Genomic DNA, 19,558 nt, shown 5'->3' on the forward strand with positions numbered 1-19,558 from the left:
CAGAGTTTTACAAAAAAAACGTAGTAAACGCACCAACAAGAAGAGTTTCTCTGTTCCTGGTTCAAACAACGTTACAACATCAGAATAACTTTACAGACTGATTTTTAATGGAAAGCATAAAAATTGAAATAATGAAAGGCAGGAAATGAATGTAATTACATCAGTATGTAATGATGAGCTAAAACAGGTGAAACTACCTGTTAAATTGTTAATCAGATAAAGTGAGTTATGAAACAAAACCAAACAATTCTCCCTGTTATCACATAAAGACACAGCTGCAGCCAAATGTACTTAATCTGTTGAACAACAACTCGTATAGTGCACGATTACACTTGTTTCAAAAACCTGAACAAAATCTCTTAAAATATATATATATATAGTTGAAATGAGCAAATGACCTTAAAAGCAAAGCTTTTAATAAAATTATACAAGTGCGCTATTTTAGATTACAGTATTCTCCTTTGTTATCTTTTGCTCTCACTTTTTTTCAATTTTTTTTTTTCTAAAAATTTTTTATAAAAATCATTTTTGAAAAGTTTGGTGGTGAAATTGAACAAAGTGACAGCAAAAGAGAAAAATCCCAGATGCTGAAAGGAAAATTGAGATAACTGTATAGTTTGATTGTAAGTTTTGCTTTTGGAGTCATTATTATGACACAAATCTAATCTTATATATATATATATATATATATATATATATATATATATATAAATAAATCAATTTGAAGACAATTATTTTCTTTTTCCACAGTGTCCATTTCACCAAACACAATTTGGCTCATGTTTTTTAAACTTTGACCTCTCCAAATCTAGAAATTAATTACTTTTCCTGTAACAACAATATGCAAAATACACCCAGTAACACCACAAACTGTTCAGTTTGTGTACAAACTGATCAAATGAGACTAATAAATGAGCGTTAGAGTATTTCTGAGCTGTGGACGGAGCCACGCTAGCTGTTTCTCCCTGTTTCCAGTCTTTATGCTAAGCTAGGCTAACCGCCTCCTGGCTCCAGCTTCCTATTTAATGTAAATAGAAAAAGGAGTATCAATCTTCTCATCTAACCAAAAAAACAAATAAGAGTATTTACAAAAATGTCAAACTATTCTTTTCAACACATTTAGACATTGGCCTTTTTCACTCACAGCTCACACACTTATTCACACTGCTCACTTGGCTCATTTAAATAACAATTCTGTTCATATTTACAGTTCAGAAACACAATGGTATCAAGGGACAGAGAGTGAGATTCACATCATGTGTTCTAATAGTGTACAAGACCATTATTAATACCTCCATTAGACGTTATATTTGCAGAGGAGATTGTCTCAGAGGAGATAAAGTCTTTGGAGATTCAAAACAAGAACAGACAAGACGAGAAGAGCTGAGCAGCTGCTTTTGGCAGCGTCATCTGGAAAGACAGTCGAGGGTGGAGACAGAAGGTTATTCCAGGTGAAGACTTTTATGGTTTTTAAGACAACTTTCTAGTAAATACATGTTTCTCACCTGCTAGCGCTTGATTTTCCGTAATCTCTTGGACTCTCTGAGCTGTGGATTTTTCTGTGGAAACAGTTAACAGTTACATGTGAAAACAAATCATTATACAAAAAAAAGAATTTAAAACTGCTTGTGGAAATATTTTACGCAAAAATACAGTCGTCATATTGGTCTGAACGACCCACTTTATCAGCGTAAATCGTTCTGCTGTATCATCATCGTAATCAAGGGAAATGTTCTCGCTCCATTTAAAGTTAAACAGTAGTAGAAGTTTAGAGGGAAAAATCACTATTTGGTGGAGCTGTTAACAACTCATAGACATGTGAAATGTGACCCTGACTACACACTGCTTTTTGTAAGACGTCAAAAGCCAAAAAGGTTGGAAACCACTGGTTTGCTGCTAGTAGAAAGTACAATATTTCCCTCTGAAATGTAGTGGAGTGGAAGTATAGCAAGTAGCATCACATGGAAATACTCAAGTAAAGTACAAGTACGAAACTGTACTTAACTACAGTAACTACAGTACTTGAGTAAATGTACTTAGTTACTTTCCACCACTGCCTAACGTCTAATGTCGAGGTTTCTACAGTCTCACCTTCCACAGAGAGCTGCACGGTGCTGACAGCGAGGCCGAGTTCGTCCAGAACTTTATAAATTCCATCGTCTGACCTCTTTAACCTCTTTATTGTCAGCTGCTCGTTAACCGGATGTTTCTCCAGACGCTGACTGTCTTTATCCTCCCTCATCCACAGGACGGACCACTCCGAGCTGTTTCTGTGGAGAAAAATTTTAATAATTGTTAGAACCAGATACACACTCACATCGCCAAAACATTAAAAACAAGATGTAAAGTCTGCAAGCGCCACCTAGAGGCCCGCAATGTTCATTACAGCCCTAAATATGAAAGTGTCGGTCAGAACAAAGATACGGATGATTTAGCTATTCTTAGAGCTCTAGAGGAGCTAAAAATGTAGAGTTTGTCCTGAAGGTGGTGCCAGAGGGAAGGTCATGGGGCATCAATAGGGTTCATCCTCTGAGGAGCAGGAATGTGCTCTGTATATATGATAATCTGCAGATTATATTCTGATATTTCTTGTGAATAAGTAGAAATTTTGGGTTGATAATAGAGCCCATGGAAAGATCCGAGAATCATAAATCATTAGGGTTCATCCTCCAGGGAGCATGAATATGAATATGTACTGTAAACATAATGGAAACCTTCCATTAGTGCCAGTATCTTGTTAACAAACTTGACATTTTGTCCTGAGGAAAGGGTTCATCCTCTGGGGATCATTAACATCCTGGAGATTCATTTTCAATATCTTGTGTACAAAGTTGATATTTAGACCTGAGACATGATCACAGTGAGTCCAAAATGTAAAAGCTTTATCCTCTGAGGAGCAGGAATACTGTATACTCCTCGGGCCGGTGCTAAGAAAAGGTCATTAAGCGTCCATCATCTGGGGAGCATAAATGGCCTCGGTGCATTCAGGGAAAAAATTGATTGGAATTCCATCAAACAAGATCGAGTATTCACAATATTAGATTATTGTCGTCCTCTCTGGCGTTAAGAGTAGAACTCCATGAAACCAGAGATCCACAAAATGAAGTTTTCCTTCCTTTTATCTTTTGACTCTGAAGACACAGTCGTGTTGAAACATTAAGTCTGTTTGCACTACTGAAAGCTGCCAAATCCCATGGCTCGTGTGATGTGGAGGTCAACGTATTTTGGGTTTAATTTAGTTAAACTTTGGTCAAAACCTGGAAAAACGTTTGGGAAGCGCACGCCGCTACTGCCCGAGGCATTTCTCCCGAGGTATTCTTTGAAATATTTTGCTTCCTTGGACATTAAAACTGTTGCTGCAACTAAAACACCAGACTTCAGGCAGTATTAATACTGGTCAGCAGGGAGTTCTGGGTACAAACATTAAAAAGCTGAACAATAAAAGCCTGAAGTGACTCATCTAATATTTGGTTAACACGCTCAGCACTCTCTGTGCTTTGTAAATACCACATCTGGCTGCGCAGCCAAAAACAAGAAAGACAAAAACAAAATCATGCCTCAGCAAGAGGTTCAATTTAAAATTTTGAACCACCTACTTTGGAGAGTTCTCCCACATAAAGCCTTTTTTTTCCCCGATGATTGTGTCGTCAAAGCTTCTAATTTGAAAGCAAGAGTTTAGCGGGTGACTCATAATTTCACCAGCAGCCTGTAATCTTTGTTTGTTTGATGCAAACTGGGATTTTGTAGAAGTCTTTGGTTTACAAAAGATGTTTGGGGAAAAACAAAGAGTAGGTGAGACGAGGGTGGGAGCAGAGACGAGACTAGAAAATAAGACGTGTGGGTGAAATAAAAAGAAGAAGGAAATGAGAAGCAAAGGTCAGAGGATGTGAAACTTTCTCAATATGGTGAAATTTAATTTATAAAACCCACAATTCTGCCATTAAAGTCTCAGTTTGTGAGCTTATTTTGCAGGAGGCAACATCATTTGTGTTCTTTGGTTTTTTTTCTGTAAGTTTAGAGGTCAGCAGCTCACCTGCCCTGGAAGACCACTCGCACTGAGTGACTGGTGTAAAGATCCAGAACCAAGTCCTCACCTGGAGCACGAGACTGAAGAGACTTGTGATCTGAGAGGGAAAACAAAACCAAATTTATCAGCAGGAGACGGAGACAAGTAAAGATGAAATGAGAAAAGAAGAAATAACAAGAAAAACAGTCTGAGTTTAAAACTAAGTTTAGAACTCAAAGATAAAAACACAGCAGGAGAATAAAGGAAGAGATGAAATAAAATAGAATGAGGTGAGAGAAGATAGCGCTTCAGATTGCCTCTGAACATAATCCAGGACTTAAATGATAAGAAATGCTTTTGGAATATGAGGGTAATAAAAAAAAAAAATGGGAAAAAGATCTGGGTGTCATTTGATGAACATGAATTGGATGAAATTTGCAGCAACTTCTGAACAACGTCAAGAGATTTAAGGGTGAAGTTTATAGAATCTGAAGCTTTTTACATCGTTTCTAATGGACCCCAAGTAGCTCACATAGACTAGAAAGATTCCACAACCTGCTGGATATGTATGAGATGATTGAGGATCCAGTGTGTAGGATTTAGTGGCATCTATCAATCAATCAATCAATTTTTATTTATATAGCGCCATATCACAACAGAAGTCATCTCAAGGCACTTTTCACATAGAGCAGGTCAAGACCGTACTCTTTAATATACAGAGACCCAACAATTCCCCCATGAGCAAGCACTTGGCGACAGCGGTAAGGAAAAACTCCCCTTTAACGGGTAGAAACCATCTAGTGGTGAGGTTGCAGATCGCAACCCGACTGAATATCCTCTCTCTCCCCTTTCAAGCGTGTAGGATAACCTCTGGTGGCCACGAAACCTGCAAAATACATGAAAGGTCCTCTCTAGAGACAGTGTTTGGTTTGTCCGTTCTGGGCTACTGTAGAAACATGGCGGTGCAACATGGCGGACTCCATGGAAGAAGACAAAGGCCTCATTCTAAGGTAACGAAAACACAACTATTCTTATTTTCAGGTGATTATACACCATCTGAAACATACTTGTGAATATTATATTCCATTTCTCCCAGATGCTGTTAAATTCTAGACACTGCACCTTTAAGCAGGTTGTAGTAAACCAGCTGTACGGCACTGATGCTACATCGCAAAAATAAAAATTGCAAGTCATTAAAAAAAAGAAAGAAAGAAAAGTGAACATGAGATGAAGAAAGAGAAAGAACAGAGAGATAAAACAACCCAAACTCACCAAACACAGATAGCTTGACGCTCTGAATGAAGACCCTGGTTTTTTCAGACATCACTCCGTTCACCACCATGAAGCTCTCGTATCTCCCCGTGTCTTTGATCTGAACATCGTTGATGATCAGAGAACAGTCCCCGGACCCCAGCTTGTCCTCAGGAACCTCCACCCGGCCCTGAAACTCCACCGCCTGCCACTTCATCTTCCCCCACTGTTCGAACACCGTGCTATCCGGCGTCTTCCACTGGATGTGGCAGGCGGGCGGATCCACTTGCCCCAGGCGGGACTTCCAGCTGCAGGGAAGGACCACCTGCTTCCCCACCGTGGAGGTGATGGACAGGAAGCTGGCGGCGGAGGACAGGGGAGAGGAATCTGGAAGAACAGAGTCATTTATGGAGGGAGAAGAGGAAAATGTCACAAACACGGAGCTGCTTTGGAGGATGTGTTGTGTAAATACATTTACTCGAGTATTTCATTGTTTGTTGTTTTTTTTTTTTGGCATTTTAAATCTTCCATAGTATGTGATAAACAAAACATTTGAATACTTTTAATCATATGGGCAAGCTAATAAAGCTGCAGTATGAAAATATACTTCTTACTTTAGTTTTTAAAAAGAGAGATTAATTTTTTTATTTAAAAAGAGATTTTTATAATTATATATTTACTTGCAGCAAATGTACATACATATTGTTTGTAAGAATATTTTGACAGACTTTGAATATGTGCATTTACTCAAGTACTGCAATTAAGTAAAAGCTTGACATACTTCACCTTCCATATGATGCTACTTCATACTTCACTATATTTCAGAATGAATTATTGTACTTTTTTAACAGCACTACATTTATTCGACAGCTGTAGTTTTACCTAAAAAAAACATAAATTTGTAAATACAATACATTGTTAAATATGAAATGAGTGGTTCATAACCTTTTTGGCTTGTAGCCCGTCAGAAATAAGCAGCGTTTACTTGTTGTCATGTTTACTGTAAATGTGTTGTATCACTATAAACCCCTTGAGATGCTTCATCTCATTTTCAAAAGGGTCAGCGAGTCGTTAACAGTTCCAACGAAGAGCATAACTGCATTATCTTAAACGTGATAAATGATCTAAGCTGCAGAAATCTGCCGGTTTTAAACTGCAGCGTCTGAGGACACGACAAAGGGGTTTAAGCCACCGTGTGATTATGTTCCAGACCTTAAAACCTTTAAACCGGTTCTCGATGATAGACCACACCTAAACTCATAACCGCAATCACAGTCATTTACAATAATCACAGGTTGATACTCACCAACTAAACTGCCAAACAGGAAACAATGAAGAAGGATGAAAAACCTGAAAAGACACATGAGAATAAAAAAATCAGATACGTTTTATAATAAAACACCTTTAATAATAATCTGACACACAGACATAATAATAAATATTATAATAAACAGGATAAAGTGATCAAACAGAGATGATTAAACAACTAATCAATCACTTTAATTTGTCGGAGAGAAACAGGAATTTGAAGACGTTATCTTGGATTCTTATAAGGTTTTTTTTACTTTCTAACATTTTATTGACAAAATGATTAAATCGAGAAAATAATCAACATAAGGTAACGTTCATGTCAAAATGAAACACAATTCATTCAGCTGTAAAAGAAATAAGATCAATAATTGTCATGTAACATGTTTTCTATTCAATTATGACACAGTAAATACATATTACTATGTGTATTATATTCCACTTTATTTAATTATTTGATTTGATTTTAGGCATTTTAAATCAATATATGATAAATTAAACATCGGAATGAGCTTTTTTTAAACTACAGTATGAAAATATTACTTTGTTTAATGTAGTTTTTGTTAATATTCATAATTTGGTTGAATTCATGTTGAAAATCTTACAAACATTTCAGGTTTGAATCATTTATTATATTTAGTTGCAGCAAATTTACATATTGTTATATTTTGTATATAACAAGTTTGGATTTTACTCTAGAAAACAGAATATAAAAATATATTTATTAACTCATATTCATATATGACATCATGTGACTGTTAATAAATCATTTTTTAATTTGTTATTCTTATTATAATCAGATGTTATTCTGTATATTTAACATCTGTGTTTGAACAAAACTGAATTCACACCGAATTTTAAAAAAAAACTCATTTTATTTCTATTGTTTGTTTGTTTATTATTAATATTATTATTTTGTTGTAATCTGAGCTTTAATTGGCATCGCTGCACCAATCAGCGTAACTGAAGCGGAGTCTGATTAAAAGCCTTTAAAGGGCAGAAATCGATACGTTTCGTTTCTACTCGCTCGTTTCCTCAAAAACGAAACAGCAGCAGGGTGTGTGCGTCCGTGTGTGTGCGTGCGTGTGGCTGTGCGGCTGTGTGTGTGTGTGCGCGTGCGGTTCAGTGGTAACAGGCTGCAGCCGCACGCTGAATAGAAACTTAACTGCTGCTTTCGTTCTGCAGATGAGTTCAATCCTGCAGACTCTAAATGTGTTCACTGTCATTTTTCATGCAAACAACTATAATTTCGGATTATTCTGCGCAGACATCCGGTATTTACAGACATCCAAAGCAACTAAACAAAAACACGCGTGAATACTTGAGTCGTCTTTGTTTTCTTTCATAAAGTGTAATATTTCTCACCAGTGTCGCTTCCTGACGGGTGTCATGGTTTCTGCTGTGTGGAAACTTGGTCCAGTCCTCTTCTCTCTCCTCTGCGGTGTGTTTGCGTCTGTGTGTGTGTCAGGTTTTATAATCTACTACACTTCCTGTATGCAACTTTCAAAATAAAAGGAGTACCCAGTTATTCCAAAGCATTAATAATAATAACTTTAATAACTTTATTTTATTTAAGCTGGAACATAAATGATGAAAACTCTACTCAAAGGTTTCATTTCTTTTATGTTATTTCACTGAAGTTTGTCCTTTATGTTTTAATCTGCTCCAGTTAATGTGTTTTATTTGCTTTTATTATTGTTTTTTTTTTTTTACTTGGTTCTGCTTTGTGAAGCATTTTGCAGCCTCGTCTTTGGAAAGTGTTCTACAAAAAAGTCTATTAGATATTACATATATATCATTTTAAATGTATGTCATCATCAAAGGTAAAAGAAAGAGCAACTTCCCTGTTTATAAGGTCATTATGAAGGGATCTTCTAATGGTCAGTATGAGCAGGAGGAATGATTACAGCAAGAAAAACAGGTTTCAATGTTCATTTGGGCTCCTGACTGTTGGTTTAAGATGCGCTGATCCATTAAAACACACAGGAGCTTTTATTTTGAAGGCAGCTTCTGGTCACTGTTAATGAGATTGGCACTGTCACTTGACAGGTTTCTGTAGAAATGAAACTTTACAGCTGTGGTGCATTACGTGTTGCATACTCATCAGTTTCAGGCAAAACAGAGACAGAAGTGTGTTTGGTGGTCCCACACTGTTTGTTCTTCATATATCTCACTTCCTCCCAGTAAAATCACCAGTTTGAACATTCACTTTATGAGCTGATCAGTCAGCTGCAGCTCCTGCACTAAACCTGGGAAGTATTCACATTAATTATGGCAGGTCTCACATGGATCCTCTCTTTCATGTGTAAGTTAACATTTATTTATGTATTTATGTATTTGATAGTTTAAATGCAGACAGAACAGACTTCACTCACTCTGATAATAAACTCAGGGTTTGTCAGGGACTTTCAGGCTCCAGTGTTAAGATAAAGCTTAATTTAGGAGCTCACTGTTATATATAAACATGTATTATGTGTGGTTTTGTTTATGCTCATGATTTCAGTTGTGATACTCAGGCGGAACCAGGTGGGTTGTGGTGACGCAATTTCTAAAAATTGGTCTGAGGTGGTTAACCGAACATCTGGGGCCTCATTTATCACCATTGCATACACACAAAACAGGTCTTGGAAGATATGTTCGTCACTTCCTACAAAAAAGGTTGGATTTATAAAAACTTGATAGGAGCATGTGTGTACCTGTACAGAACCTCTGAGCCATACATACAAACATTTTGGAAATGCAGACGGTGAGGTGGTGTATTGGAGCCAGATTGTTTAATGATTCCTGTCACACATTCAATTTCACTTCACATCAGACGTTATTTATGGCTCACTACAATGAATGACACAGTGTGCTTGGGAGGCACAAGCAGAAGTGTCATTTCTGCTTGTGCCTCCCATTCATTTTTCCATCGATAATGTCATGTGACTCACAGTTGGAGCATTTCTACCACTTGGATGGTTGAATCATCAGTATACAAGGTGAACAACTGTGTTTGAAAATGTCTCGTTTTTCAGTAAAGAGTCAAAGGTACAAGACTGTGGACATAAAGATTTCAGGGTAGAAGTTAACTGCAACTCCTAAGGTGCACTTCAGCAAGAGACACACAAAAACAGAGCAACTAAAAATTACAGTGTTTATTTTACAATCACAGTGAATAAGTTCACTTTTAATTTCTGGGTCACTTTTGAGTGAATTCAGCAACTATGGCGCCGCGTTGACAACTTCAGAGAAAAGCGTTTTGAATTCATTATCACTCTGTGAGAGTCCCGAGTCCTTCTGTGTTCAGTGACATTGAGATCATTTATAGAAAAAAATTGAAATGGGAATACAAAACCAGCAGCCCCTCCCACTACACAACTCTATTTACATACCGCAAATCAAATCTTTGCATAAAGCGATAACGTGGCGCTCTATCGTCGGCACAGGAGATGGTCACACTGAGCCTGATTGCATCCTGTTACACAACAACAACCCACATTAGCTTTCCTGCTAAAGTCTCCTTCTTATCTAACTTAAATGAACATGTCTTGTCCTGCAGCTTGTTGAACAAGCCACCAAACATTCACCAGGGAAAAGTGCCTCGCTAACATCAGTTAGCAGCTAGATAGCTAATTAGCTGCTGAGCTGCATCACATTAAACAGCATGTTAGCATATCTGCAAATGTCCTTTCAGACCTGATAGATGCCAGTTTGGGACTTGTAGCTGCAGCAGTTTGTTTACTTTGTCTCTGTTCTGACGGTGTAACACCGGCAGCCTGCCAGCTGCTGTCAATAAAACACAGACACCGACACACCCCCTTCAGCTGCTGTCAATCAAACACAGACACCGACACGCCCCCTTCAGCTGCTGTCAATAAAACACAGACACCGACACGCCCCCTCAGCTGCTGTCAATCAAACACAGACACCGACACGCCCCCTTCAGCTGCTGTCAATCAAACACAGACGCCGACACGCCCCCTCAACTGCTGTCAATCAAACACAGACACCGACACGCCCCTTCAGCTGAGACAAAAAGGGGCATTTCTGATATTTCCCCAAAAACCTTTTTTCTTCATTCTAATAATACAAAACTATTGAGAGTACATTTAAAAGACTTGTTGACATTACATTTAGAGCAAAGATGGACAAATAAATGTGATCTCAGTTGGATTTCAAAAAACTGCAAAAGTCCAGGCTTATGTAGCTGTTTAATAACCATGATGCCCACATATGAACTAAGTTCTGTCTACTTCTGAACCTCATCAAAGATTATGGATAAATAAACATTATTTTGTGAATCAGAAATATATATTTTTTCTTTCTCATACCTTTAATCATCTTGTGACCCCTCAGATTTATTTTAGGACTGGTCTAAAATATTGTACGCTCTAGAATTCAGATTTCCCTTCATAGGTCAGCATCATAACCTTCCTGCTCACCTGTCTGCTGTCCCCTCCTCAGGCGTTGCAGGGTCTCACCTGTTAGAGGCTTCACCTGTTCTCCGCACTGCCCTTGTGGTCCAGGCGGGGCAGAACGTCTCGCTGACCTGTAACCTGACTTCCAGTGGGGAAATCATCTGGTTTGTGCTGCGCTCTGATCAGCTGCTGCCTCTGCTGACTGTTTCATGGGATAAATTTGGTAAAACTGCGGTGGACCGTCACACAGCAAACAGCAGTCGCTTCAAAAACAAGGCCGATAAGGAAGGCAGCCCGGTCAGTCTGGAGATCATGGAGGTGGAGGAGAAGGACGCAGGGCTTTATTTCTGCAGCGGGCGCTGTGAGGGGGTTGTATGTTTTAACCGAGGAATTCATCTGGCTGTTGAAGGTAAGAAGGTTATTCAATGATTTAGTTATTTTAACTGTGTCCCTGAAGATGTCAGAGGTTTAATTGCAGTTTGAAAACAGTAGAAAAAGCTTAAAAGTGTCTTAATGATTCTTATTCTTCTTGAGTATTAGTATGAAATATATTTTTAACAAAAATACAAACTAAAACATTGATGAATCAGGATTAATGCTGAAACGAGACTGAGAGTCCACAGCGAGGCCTGCAGTGTCTGAGATAAAAGTTGACAACCATGAGAGAAACGTGGTGAAATCATTGGTCCTCAGTCCAAAACAGGGTCCTAGATCTCACTGTGAGTCCACCAACGACTCGATTTGGAGCTTCGGACACCAAAGACAGCATGAGGCAAAATTTCTGATGGTCAAGTTTCCCCTTTTAGTGTCTTTTAGATGTGTAGAAACAGATAGATTGTTCAACTGTTTGCTGAAGCCAGATGTTCATACTGAGTGAAACAGTCAAACTCAAGAATGTTTCTTTTGCACCATCATACAAAAAACTGAAAATGGAATATGAAAATATACAAGTTGCAGATGTACAGGTGCATCAATTAGACTGGAACATTATGACAAAATGAGACCAACTCATACAAACAAAAAACCCCAAATCTCTCACAAAGAACCAGGAGATCTGAACAAGCTGAAAAAAAGGATGCTGCCTGCTTAGCTGAAACAAAAGTGTCAGTGACATTTCTTTGGAAAACGGTGGTTTCAATGGTGGAAATGTTTCTTCTGCACTAATGTGAAGGGATGTGGTTTGTTTTAGGATGTTTGGTCACTTCCACCCAGTCAAAGTAAAGAGAAAAAAATCCCCTTCATCAATACAAAATTATGCTGAAAGGTGGTTAGCAACCACATATAAAGGTGCTAAAAAACAGCCAGTCATGATCCAGATTATACTAGTTTCTTTATAGTCTTTCCTGGAAGACCTGCCATATATTATATAAGATAAATGAGTTTCTACTGGACTGTAAAACTCATTTTAGTAAAGATAAATCAATAATTATTTTGAAAGCGTTCAACGATTACAGCTGCCATGTGTGTTATTTTTTCTACACTGGTTAAAAGCAGGTGCATATACTGTATGTTGTGTAGAATATGGAGATAATATAATAGATACTCATTTATATGAAGATATGGACAAAAACTTCCCCAAAAACAGTTTCAGTTTGTTCAGAAAGAAGAACTAAAAGTTTCAAGACGTTAAATTAAAAAAGGAATCAACTCATCTGTTTTAAAGTCGTTTTAATAAAGATATAACAACAGTTATTTTTTTAGTTTTTAGGATTGTTTTTCATATTATTAAGAACATTTAGTGGCTTTTATTGCTGCTCAGGCTCAGCAGGTTGATCTCTAATCTAATCTGACTGCTGCAGTTTATTTGTACCTGCTGTATTTCACCAGAAGTGAAGAACGCTGCAGGTGTGTGAAAAAAACAATCTGTCTTCATGCAAAACATTTCATTTGGTTCAACTGTGTGTGATGTGTTTTACACACCTAAGTTTCATTTTTAGCGTTTCATGTGGTTCACAGGAAAATGAAACTGAGTCATTTCAGAAACTTGTTTATTTTTAATTTGAGCTCTTCATCCCCCCCTGCTGGTGAAGAAAAAAGTAAAGTACCAAAACAGTATTATATAGTACAATGTTATGAGCTTGATGTAGTTAAAGTATTGCAGTAAAAGTAGTGGTTTGGTCCCTCTGACTGATATATTATTATATATGACATCATTAGATTATTAATACTGAAGCATCAGTGTTAGAGCAGCATGTTACTGTTGTAGCTGCTGGAGGTGGAGCTAGTTTACACTACTTTATATACAGTTAGCTAGTTTAGTCCAGTGGTTCCCAACCTAGGGGTCGGGCCCCTCCAAAGGGTCAGCAGATAAATCTGAGGGGTGGTGAGATGATTAATGGGAGAGGAAAGAAGAAAAAACAAAGTTCTGATACACAAATCTGTTTTCAGTTTTTGGACTTTTCCTCTAATCTTTGATTTTTGCTGAAATATTGGATCATTTGAACATTTATTGAAATGAAAGCATGTGAGAAGTTTAGAGGGAAAAATCACTATTTGGTGGAGCTGTTAACAACTCATAGACATGTGAAATGTGACCCCGACTACACACTGCTTTTTGTAAGATGTCAAAAGACAAAAAGGTTGGAAACCACTGGTTTCATCTTTAACAATGTGTTGTATTTTAAAAGCTTGTTATATTAGCCATTGTGTCAAATCTTCATCTGAAAAGTAACTAAAGCTTTCAAATAAATGTAGTGGAGTAGAAAGTACAATATTTCCCTCTGAAATGTAGTGGAGTGGAAGTATAAAGTAGCATCAGATGGCACTTGAGTAAATGTACTTAGTTACTTTCCACCAGTGTGTTTGGGATTTATTCAAATAGACACTAACAGCGGGGAAGACCAGACGTATCAATCGATCAGTGAATTGCTTGTTCTGTTATATTTTGTGTTTCCAGGAGTTGACGGGGAGTCAGACTGGAGGCAGCCATGTTTCAGTCTGGGCGTCTGCGTTCTTCCAGCTTTACTGCTCTTCTGTTTCCTCTGCATCGTGGGACTCTGCCTCTGCTCAGGTGTGCGGTCGGTTGTGTCTTCTTGTCTTCTGCTTCTGTCTTTTGTCAGAAACCAAAAGTTTAGACGCTGAGTGAGAGGACAGGTGTGGAGAGTGAAGACATTTTAACCGGTCGTCACTCCTTCAAAGGGCTTCTGAAGTTTAAGACCGACGTTTGGACTAAAGTTAGACTTGTGTTTAGGTATAGATTAGCGTTGGGTTTAAGCATGTAGCTCCAGTTTAGCCTCACATTAAAACATTCATGTCACAGAGGTAACAAGCTACGGTTATTGTGGGTAAACAGTATTATCACGATTACTTCACACCATGATCGCCTGCAATTTTATTCACTGTATGTTTCAGCTTTTTTGGACTCTGCTTAACAAATAACATCAAAAGCAGGTTAAACTTTGTAAACAAAAGCAGATTATTCAAAGTTTAAAACAGCTGACAGGAAATCACTTTAAATGCAGCTCATTCATACATTCATATTTCAGATGTTCTTGTTTTTTTCCTGATAAAATTGATCGATTGATTTCCAGAGTGCAAGAACTGTGTAGTAAGTGTTATCTGCCGGATGTTTAACAGTTTAATTAATTTTTAAAAGGCAGATAAATTTTGTAAATGCACACAGAACATAATAACAGTTATACTGAAGTCTTACAAAATGACGCCTGATGAAGGCAGAAGAGCTGCTCTGTGTTCACCGTGAAAACGATGATAATCACATAATCACGATGATGATGACGATATTGGAAACGGTCGGCAGTATTGATACCGTCACAATGTTTCACTGCGGTTTACCGGCACGTCTCTAGAGGTAACCGCCATCTTTGTTTGGAACAACTTAGGAAAAATCTTTTTCACCACAGTGCAGAACTATAGTTTAATTGAAAGTATGAACTACAAAATAAGTACTAAAACATTTCTCTCTGCTCTGAATCTAAAATCTATAATATTAGAATTATGAAGGCAGTTTAATTATGGACACTTTGTGCAACAAGGCAGGAAAACTGGAATAACTCAGTCTCACTACTAGAGAAAGAAAATATCCCGATTCAACCACTAGATGGCAGCATAAACCTACTTCAGAGCCTCAGACTGTCTAGTTTCCCACAGTCTTCCCTTACATTTGAACACATCATGCAGAGCTACACTGGCTTTGACCTGCTGAGGATTAAATGTTCAGTGTTTACAGATGAAACCACAGCTGCATGTTTGTTCTCTTTTTATTTTTCTATTTGTTACACACATCAATACTGACATTTATGTGTATCGAACAAATACCAAAGTTTAACCTGATTTCCTCAAAAGTTAATATAACATGAAACTCAAAATAAGGCAGCAGAAGGTGCGTCCATCACCTGAGCAGACAGCGAGTGCAGGTTGTTTTGTTAAAAAAAGCAGCAAAGTTTTGATAAAATGTTAGAAAAGACTCTTTAAAAGAAGATTTGTTCCTGGTTTTAAGGTTTGGAATCATTTTATGAGGTTTTTTTTGTTGATAATCTGGAAGCTTCAGGTTGAATTCTTTCACACCTGCTTCAGCAGCAGGCCGTACGGACGGATGGACTCCTGCACCACGGCCCTGGTCTGGACGGGGCCGTAGCTCTCAGGGATGTAAACCAACCACACGTCCTCTCTCTGGCACTTCGTCCTCTTCTCTGGGTTGATCCGGTTCTGCAGAACCACCTCATACGTCTTCCCGTCCACTTTGGACTTGAACTTCCTGCAATACTTCTGCGCCATCTTGATGTCTGGCGTGGAGTAGACCCCTCTGCCCCGGGTCTCCCCGGTGGTCAGAGAGGCGGCGGCTGCGTCCAGGAACTTGGGTTCGTCTTCGGAGCTGTCGCCGCGGGTCAGGATGATGCCGAGGGAGCCGTCCATGTTGTATCCCTGGTAGGAGACGGGCCAGGCGTCCTTCCCCGTCCCGAGCCAGCCGTCTCCTCCGTCGTACTTCTGCGTGACCCGCAGGGCGAGCCGGTTCCATCCGCAGGGGCGCCGGTACTGCTCGTTACCACGCAGGAATTTGGTGTCGCCATCCTAGAGGCGGGAAGACGGCGAACAGTTTCAATCACCACAGACAGAAAATAGTTAATTTTCTATTTCAATCAATATCTGCTGCATCAATCCTGCGAGTAACGCTTCAAAGTGTCTCTTTGTAGCCGATCAAGTAGTTTTCTTATTTTTCAGGTCAAATTTACATCATATGAAGTTGCAGAAACTGTTTCACTCACTCACCTACCTGGACATTGCTCATTCATGCAGCCACTTCCTTATTCATTCCTTCACTCATTTATTTATTTACTTGCCGTCTCACTCGTTCATTAGATCTCTCACCACTCTGCATACATTTGATCTTAATCAATTATTGAACATTAATCTCTTTAAGCAGAAAATAAAGAGCGCGCATGTCAAGTAAAGCGTCGGCCAGGTGACACCTGTGTCACGTGACCTCAGATTACCTCACCTTTATTTTGGTGAAGTCGTAGTCGTATTGCGGATGAAAGAAGTCCTGCGGGTTGATCTTCACCGTGGTTGGTTGGTCTACGGGGGCCTCGGTCAGCGCCAGCGGGGAGGAGTACATGTCCTGGTCGTCCAGGTCCTGCAGGGAGAGCGTTCCCAAACTGGGGTAGTCCAGCTCCTTGAACCCCTCCTGCTTTAAGAACTCTTTAAGGGCCACGATGTTGACAAAGTCCTGCGGGCTGAGCTGCGAGGTTCCGCTAGTCAGCTCGACTTTGCAGCCGGAGAGAGCTGACAAGGCCTCCAGACAAAGCTGGGTGTCCGGCATTCTGCTGACAGGAAGAAGACGGCAGTGAAGAAGAAAGTTTGCTTCCCCCTTAAGAAAGAAAGAAAGAAAGACATACAGAATGAGGAATTAGTCTTTTCTCAAAACTGAATCAGCTGTTTGTCTTGTCTTTTCTTGAAGAAAAACCAAATAGCTCACTTTCTGCCTGCTGCTCCTCTGACACAAACAACACGCCCTAGTTTCACTTTCACACTTTCACTTTCACTCGCTGACTCTGCACCAGTCTGATCTGGAAGGAGGGCTGGGTTTCTGTTTTGGTAGTTTGACCAGGACTCATGTTATTTTATCTCTGTACAAGTTCACAGAGGAAGAAGAGCGACACATGTGAATGACCTGTACACAGTTAAACACTGTTTTACATGTTGCATTATGTATGTTTTTCTAGCTTTGCTCTGCTGAAAACTTTTTTTTATTAAACCTCTTTTAAGAAATATGTGATGTTACAGTTTTGCTCAATTGCTTAAAGGACGAGTTCACAATTTTTCAAGTGTGTCTTAAACAACAGTCAGGAGCCCAAATGAATATTAAAGCTGTTTTTCTTGCTGCACAAATTCCTCTGGAATTTGATGCTAAAAAAAGACTGTAAATGAGTCAGATATCCACTTGATATGACTAACTCAGACTGCTGAAGCTGAATAGAAGCTTCACACAGACTTTTAAACGACTGTGTGGACACACTGTGGATTTTGGCCTCCATCACTTCCATTGAAAGCACATTTGAAGGATCTTTTAATATCCAGTATGAACAGGAGGAATGATTACAGCGAGGAAAACCTCTTTCACCGTTCATACGGACACCTGCTTTGGTGTATAGTTTTATAACTGCACAGTCTGATCTATGTAGTAATGTGTTGGTCATGGCTCGTAGTGATGAACCTACAGAGAATTATCAGTGACTCTGCAGCTTTATAGTGAGTTTCAGCTCATTGTTTATCTGTCCGGCTGCAACTTTACTGTTTTGCTTCACTCTCAGCGTCTCTCATAGCGTCATTTTGCACCACCTGAACTACTGACCTTATCAGCATTTAAACATTGGGTTGCTGCCACATGATTGGCTGATGAGATATCTGTATTGTATTAACGAGCAGGCGTGTATTACTGTATGTGGATTAATTTATTCTCTTGATTTGAACTTGTAATCTCCTCTAAACTACAGAACATAACATACCTGTCATTTACCTGAGAAGTGTAAATCTTTTAGATTAATATTTAATGATTCATATTTGATTATCTGAGCGTAAACACACCTTGTCACTACTGTCAAACCCAGTGAAACTGTTTGACCAGCGCAGGTTAACATCGTCTCCTTCATCTGCAGGTAAACCAGCTGTTTGCTGCTGTTATACAGTGAGAAGTGATGCCAGGCGGAAGGTCACAGAGGTCAGTAGATGGTCCTATTGTACTTCTGATGCGAGTACAATTCATAACTTTAAATGTTCAAATGATAAAATCTCTGAGGATTTGTGTAAAATCCTCAGCAATCACACTTAACTGTGATCTGTGGATGTTTTCTGTCTGTAGGACGTTTCTTTGCACTACTCCAGTCTGAAGCATGCAGACAAGCTCCGCCCCTCCGGCCGAGGAGAGAGGGGATTGGTCGACAACGATGTCACGTACTCAACCGTGGCCGCACGCAAGGACCGAAATGTATCACATGACCACAGATAGAGATAAAATACCTTTCTTTTGTCTGTATGTTCACAGCAGAAAAAACGTCACTGATTGTATTCACTGATCCATTTCTTCTGACTTTTTAAAATTATATTTTACTCTTAAAATGATATTTTACACGTTAGAGCGTCACGAATGATTTACAAGCCATGTTGTTTTTAAAAAGTTTCTTTATATAAAGAGTTTTTCATCAGAGTGACACCTCCACCTGGTGAGAAACTACATTATTTTGTGTTTCCACTGATTTAAAGTCAGTTTCAGGTTTTTCTAAAGTAGATATTTATAGTCTACTGTAGACTGAAATGATTAATACTGACTGTGATTCTTTTAAGCTATTTCAAAACTAGTTAAATGCAATAGACTGTGTGACTGCTGAAATATTCAACTGTGAGTTTGCTTCCTAATAATCAGTTACACAAATATACCAAATAAACACAGTGTTGGGCAGTGCTGTGATTACTGTTCTCAGTATAACGAGCAGCGTCAGATATAATCCCAGTAAAGCTCCGTCACTCGGACAGTTTAGGGGGTCGACCTGGTCGCTGTTTTACTGGTATTTGGATGTAGTTTGATGGAGGGTTGATAGTTTGGTCTCTGTGTGTTCAGACTGGTCTGATTCATATTAGCTTGGTACCAAAAGAGGAGAAATGTGACTGATTAAGGTCAAAGATGTCTTCTTAGCTGACTTGCTAACGTTAGCTACTGGTAAGGCTGGTCAAAGTGTAGGCTGACTGCCTCCTTTTCTTCATTATTGTCATTATGGATTAATTGATTAGTCGCTTGGTTTATAAAATGTCAGAAAATGTGAATCAGTGTTTCCTGAATCCAAGGTGACGTCCTCAAATGTGTTTTTTGTCCATAAACCAAAAATATTTAGTTTATTATAAAAGAAGACTAAATAAACCAGAAAATATTCACATTTGAGAATGAATGAATGAAATTTTTATTATTGTGTGATGCATACAACTGTACGCCCAGCCTGCATGGATTCCAACAAGCCAGCACCAGAGTACAACGTGTATATTGTAAAAAGAAAATCTTTCATTTTCAGATCTAGAGACCATCATTAAATACTTCAGACATTCTGAATTACAGTTGGAAGTTTGCCATATATTACTGAAAAGTCTA

General features: G+C 38.7%; 3 protein-coding genes across 4 annotated transcripts; 1 reads left to right on the forward strand and 2 right to left on the reverse strand.

Moving 5' to 3' along the window:
- Nucleotides 1–469: 469 nt before the first annotated feature.
- On the reverse strand, nt 470–8,042 carry igldcp (Ig-like domain-containing protein). Its single transcript, XM_067612966.1, has 7 exons — nt 7,931–8,042; nt 6,564–6,607; nt 5,279–5,644; nt 4,034–4,124; nt 2,092–2,270; nt 1,506–1,559; nt 470–1,410 (listed from the first exon to the last, which is right to left on the reverse strand). The coding sequence occupies exons 1-7, from the start codon at nt 7,954–7,956 to the stop codon at nt 1,328–1,330; spliced, it is 843 nt and encodes a 280-aa protein (XP_067469067.1). The 5' UTR covers nt 7,957–8,042; the 3' UTR covers nt 470–1,327.
- A 633-nt stretch (nt 8,043–8,675) lies between these two features.
- LOC137198153 (uncharacterized) lies at nt 8,676–19,361 on the forward strand. Its single transcript, XM_067611813.1, has 5 exons — nt 8,676–8,870; nt 11,012–11,374; nt 13,862–13,975; nt 18,078–18,139; nt 18,281–19,361. The coding sequence occupies exons 1-5, from the start codon at nt 8,837–8,839 to the stop codon at nt 18,425–18,427; spliced, it is 720 nt and encodes a 239-aa protein (XP_067467914.1). The 5' UTR covers nt 8,676–8,836; the 3' UTR covers nt 18,428–19,361.
- On the reverse strand, nt 15,165–17,004 carry LOC137198152 (uncharacterized). 2 transcript variants are annotated; one of them, XM_067611811.1, is made up of 3 exons: nt 16,898–17,004; nt 16,421–16,789; nt 15,165–15,993 (listed from the first exon to the last, which is right to left on the reverse strand). In XM_067611811.1, exons 2-3 carry the CDS (start codon nt 16,739–16,741, stop codon nt 15,484–15,486), a joined length of 831 nt encoding a protein of 276 aa, XP_067467912.1. In that variant the 5' UTR covers nt 16,742–16,789; nt 16,898–17,004; the 3' UTR covers nt 15,165–15,483. The 2 variants fall into 2 exon arrangements, with proteins under 2 accessions (XP_067467912.1, XP_067467913.1); XM_067611812.1 differs by lacking the exon at nt 16,898–17,004 and having other exon boundaries at nt 16,421–16,890.
- Nucleotides 19,362–19,558: the final 197 nt, after the last annotated feature.

The sequence above is a fragment of the Thunnus thynnus genome, chromosome 15 (genome assembly GCF_963924715.1).
Source record: "Thunnus thynnus chromosome 15, fThuThy2.1, whole genome shotgun sequence".
Taxonomy (NCBI): Eukaryota; Metazoa; Chordata; class Actinopteri; order Scombriformes; family Scombridae; genus Thunnus; species Thunnus thynnus.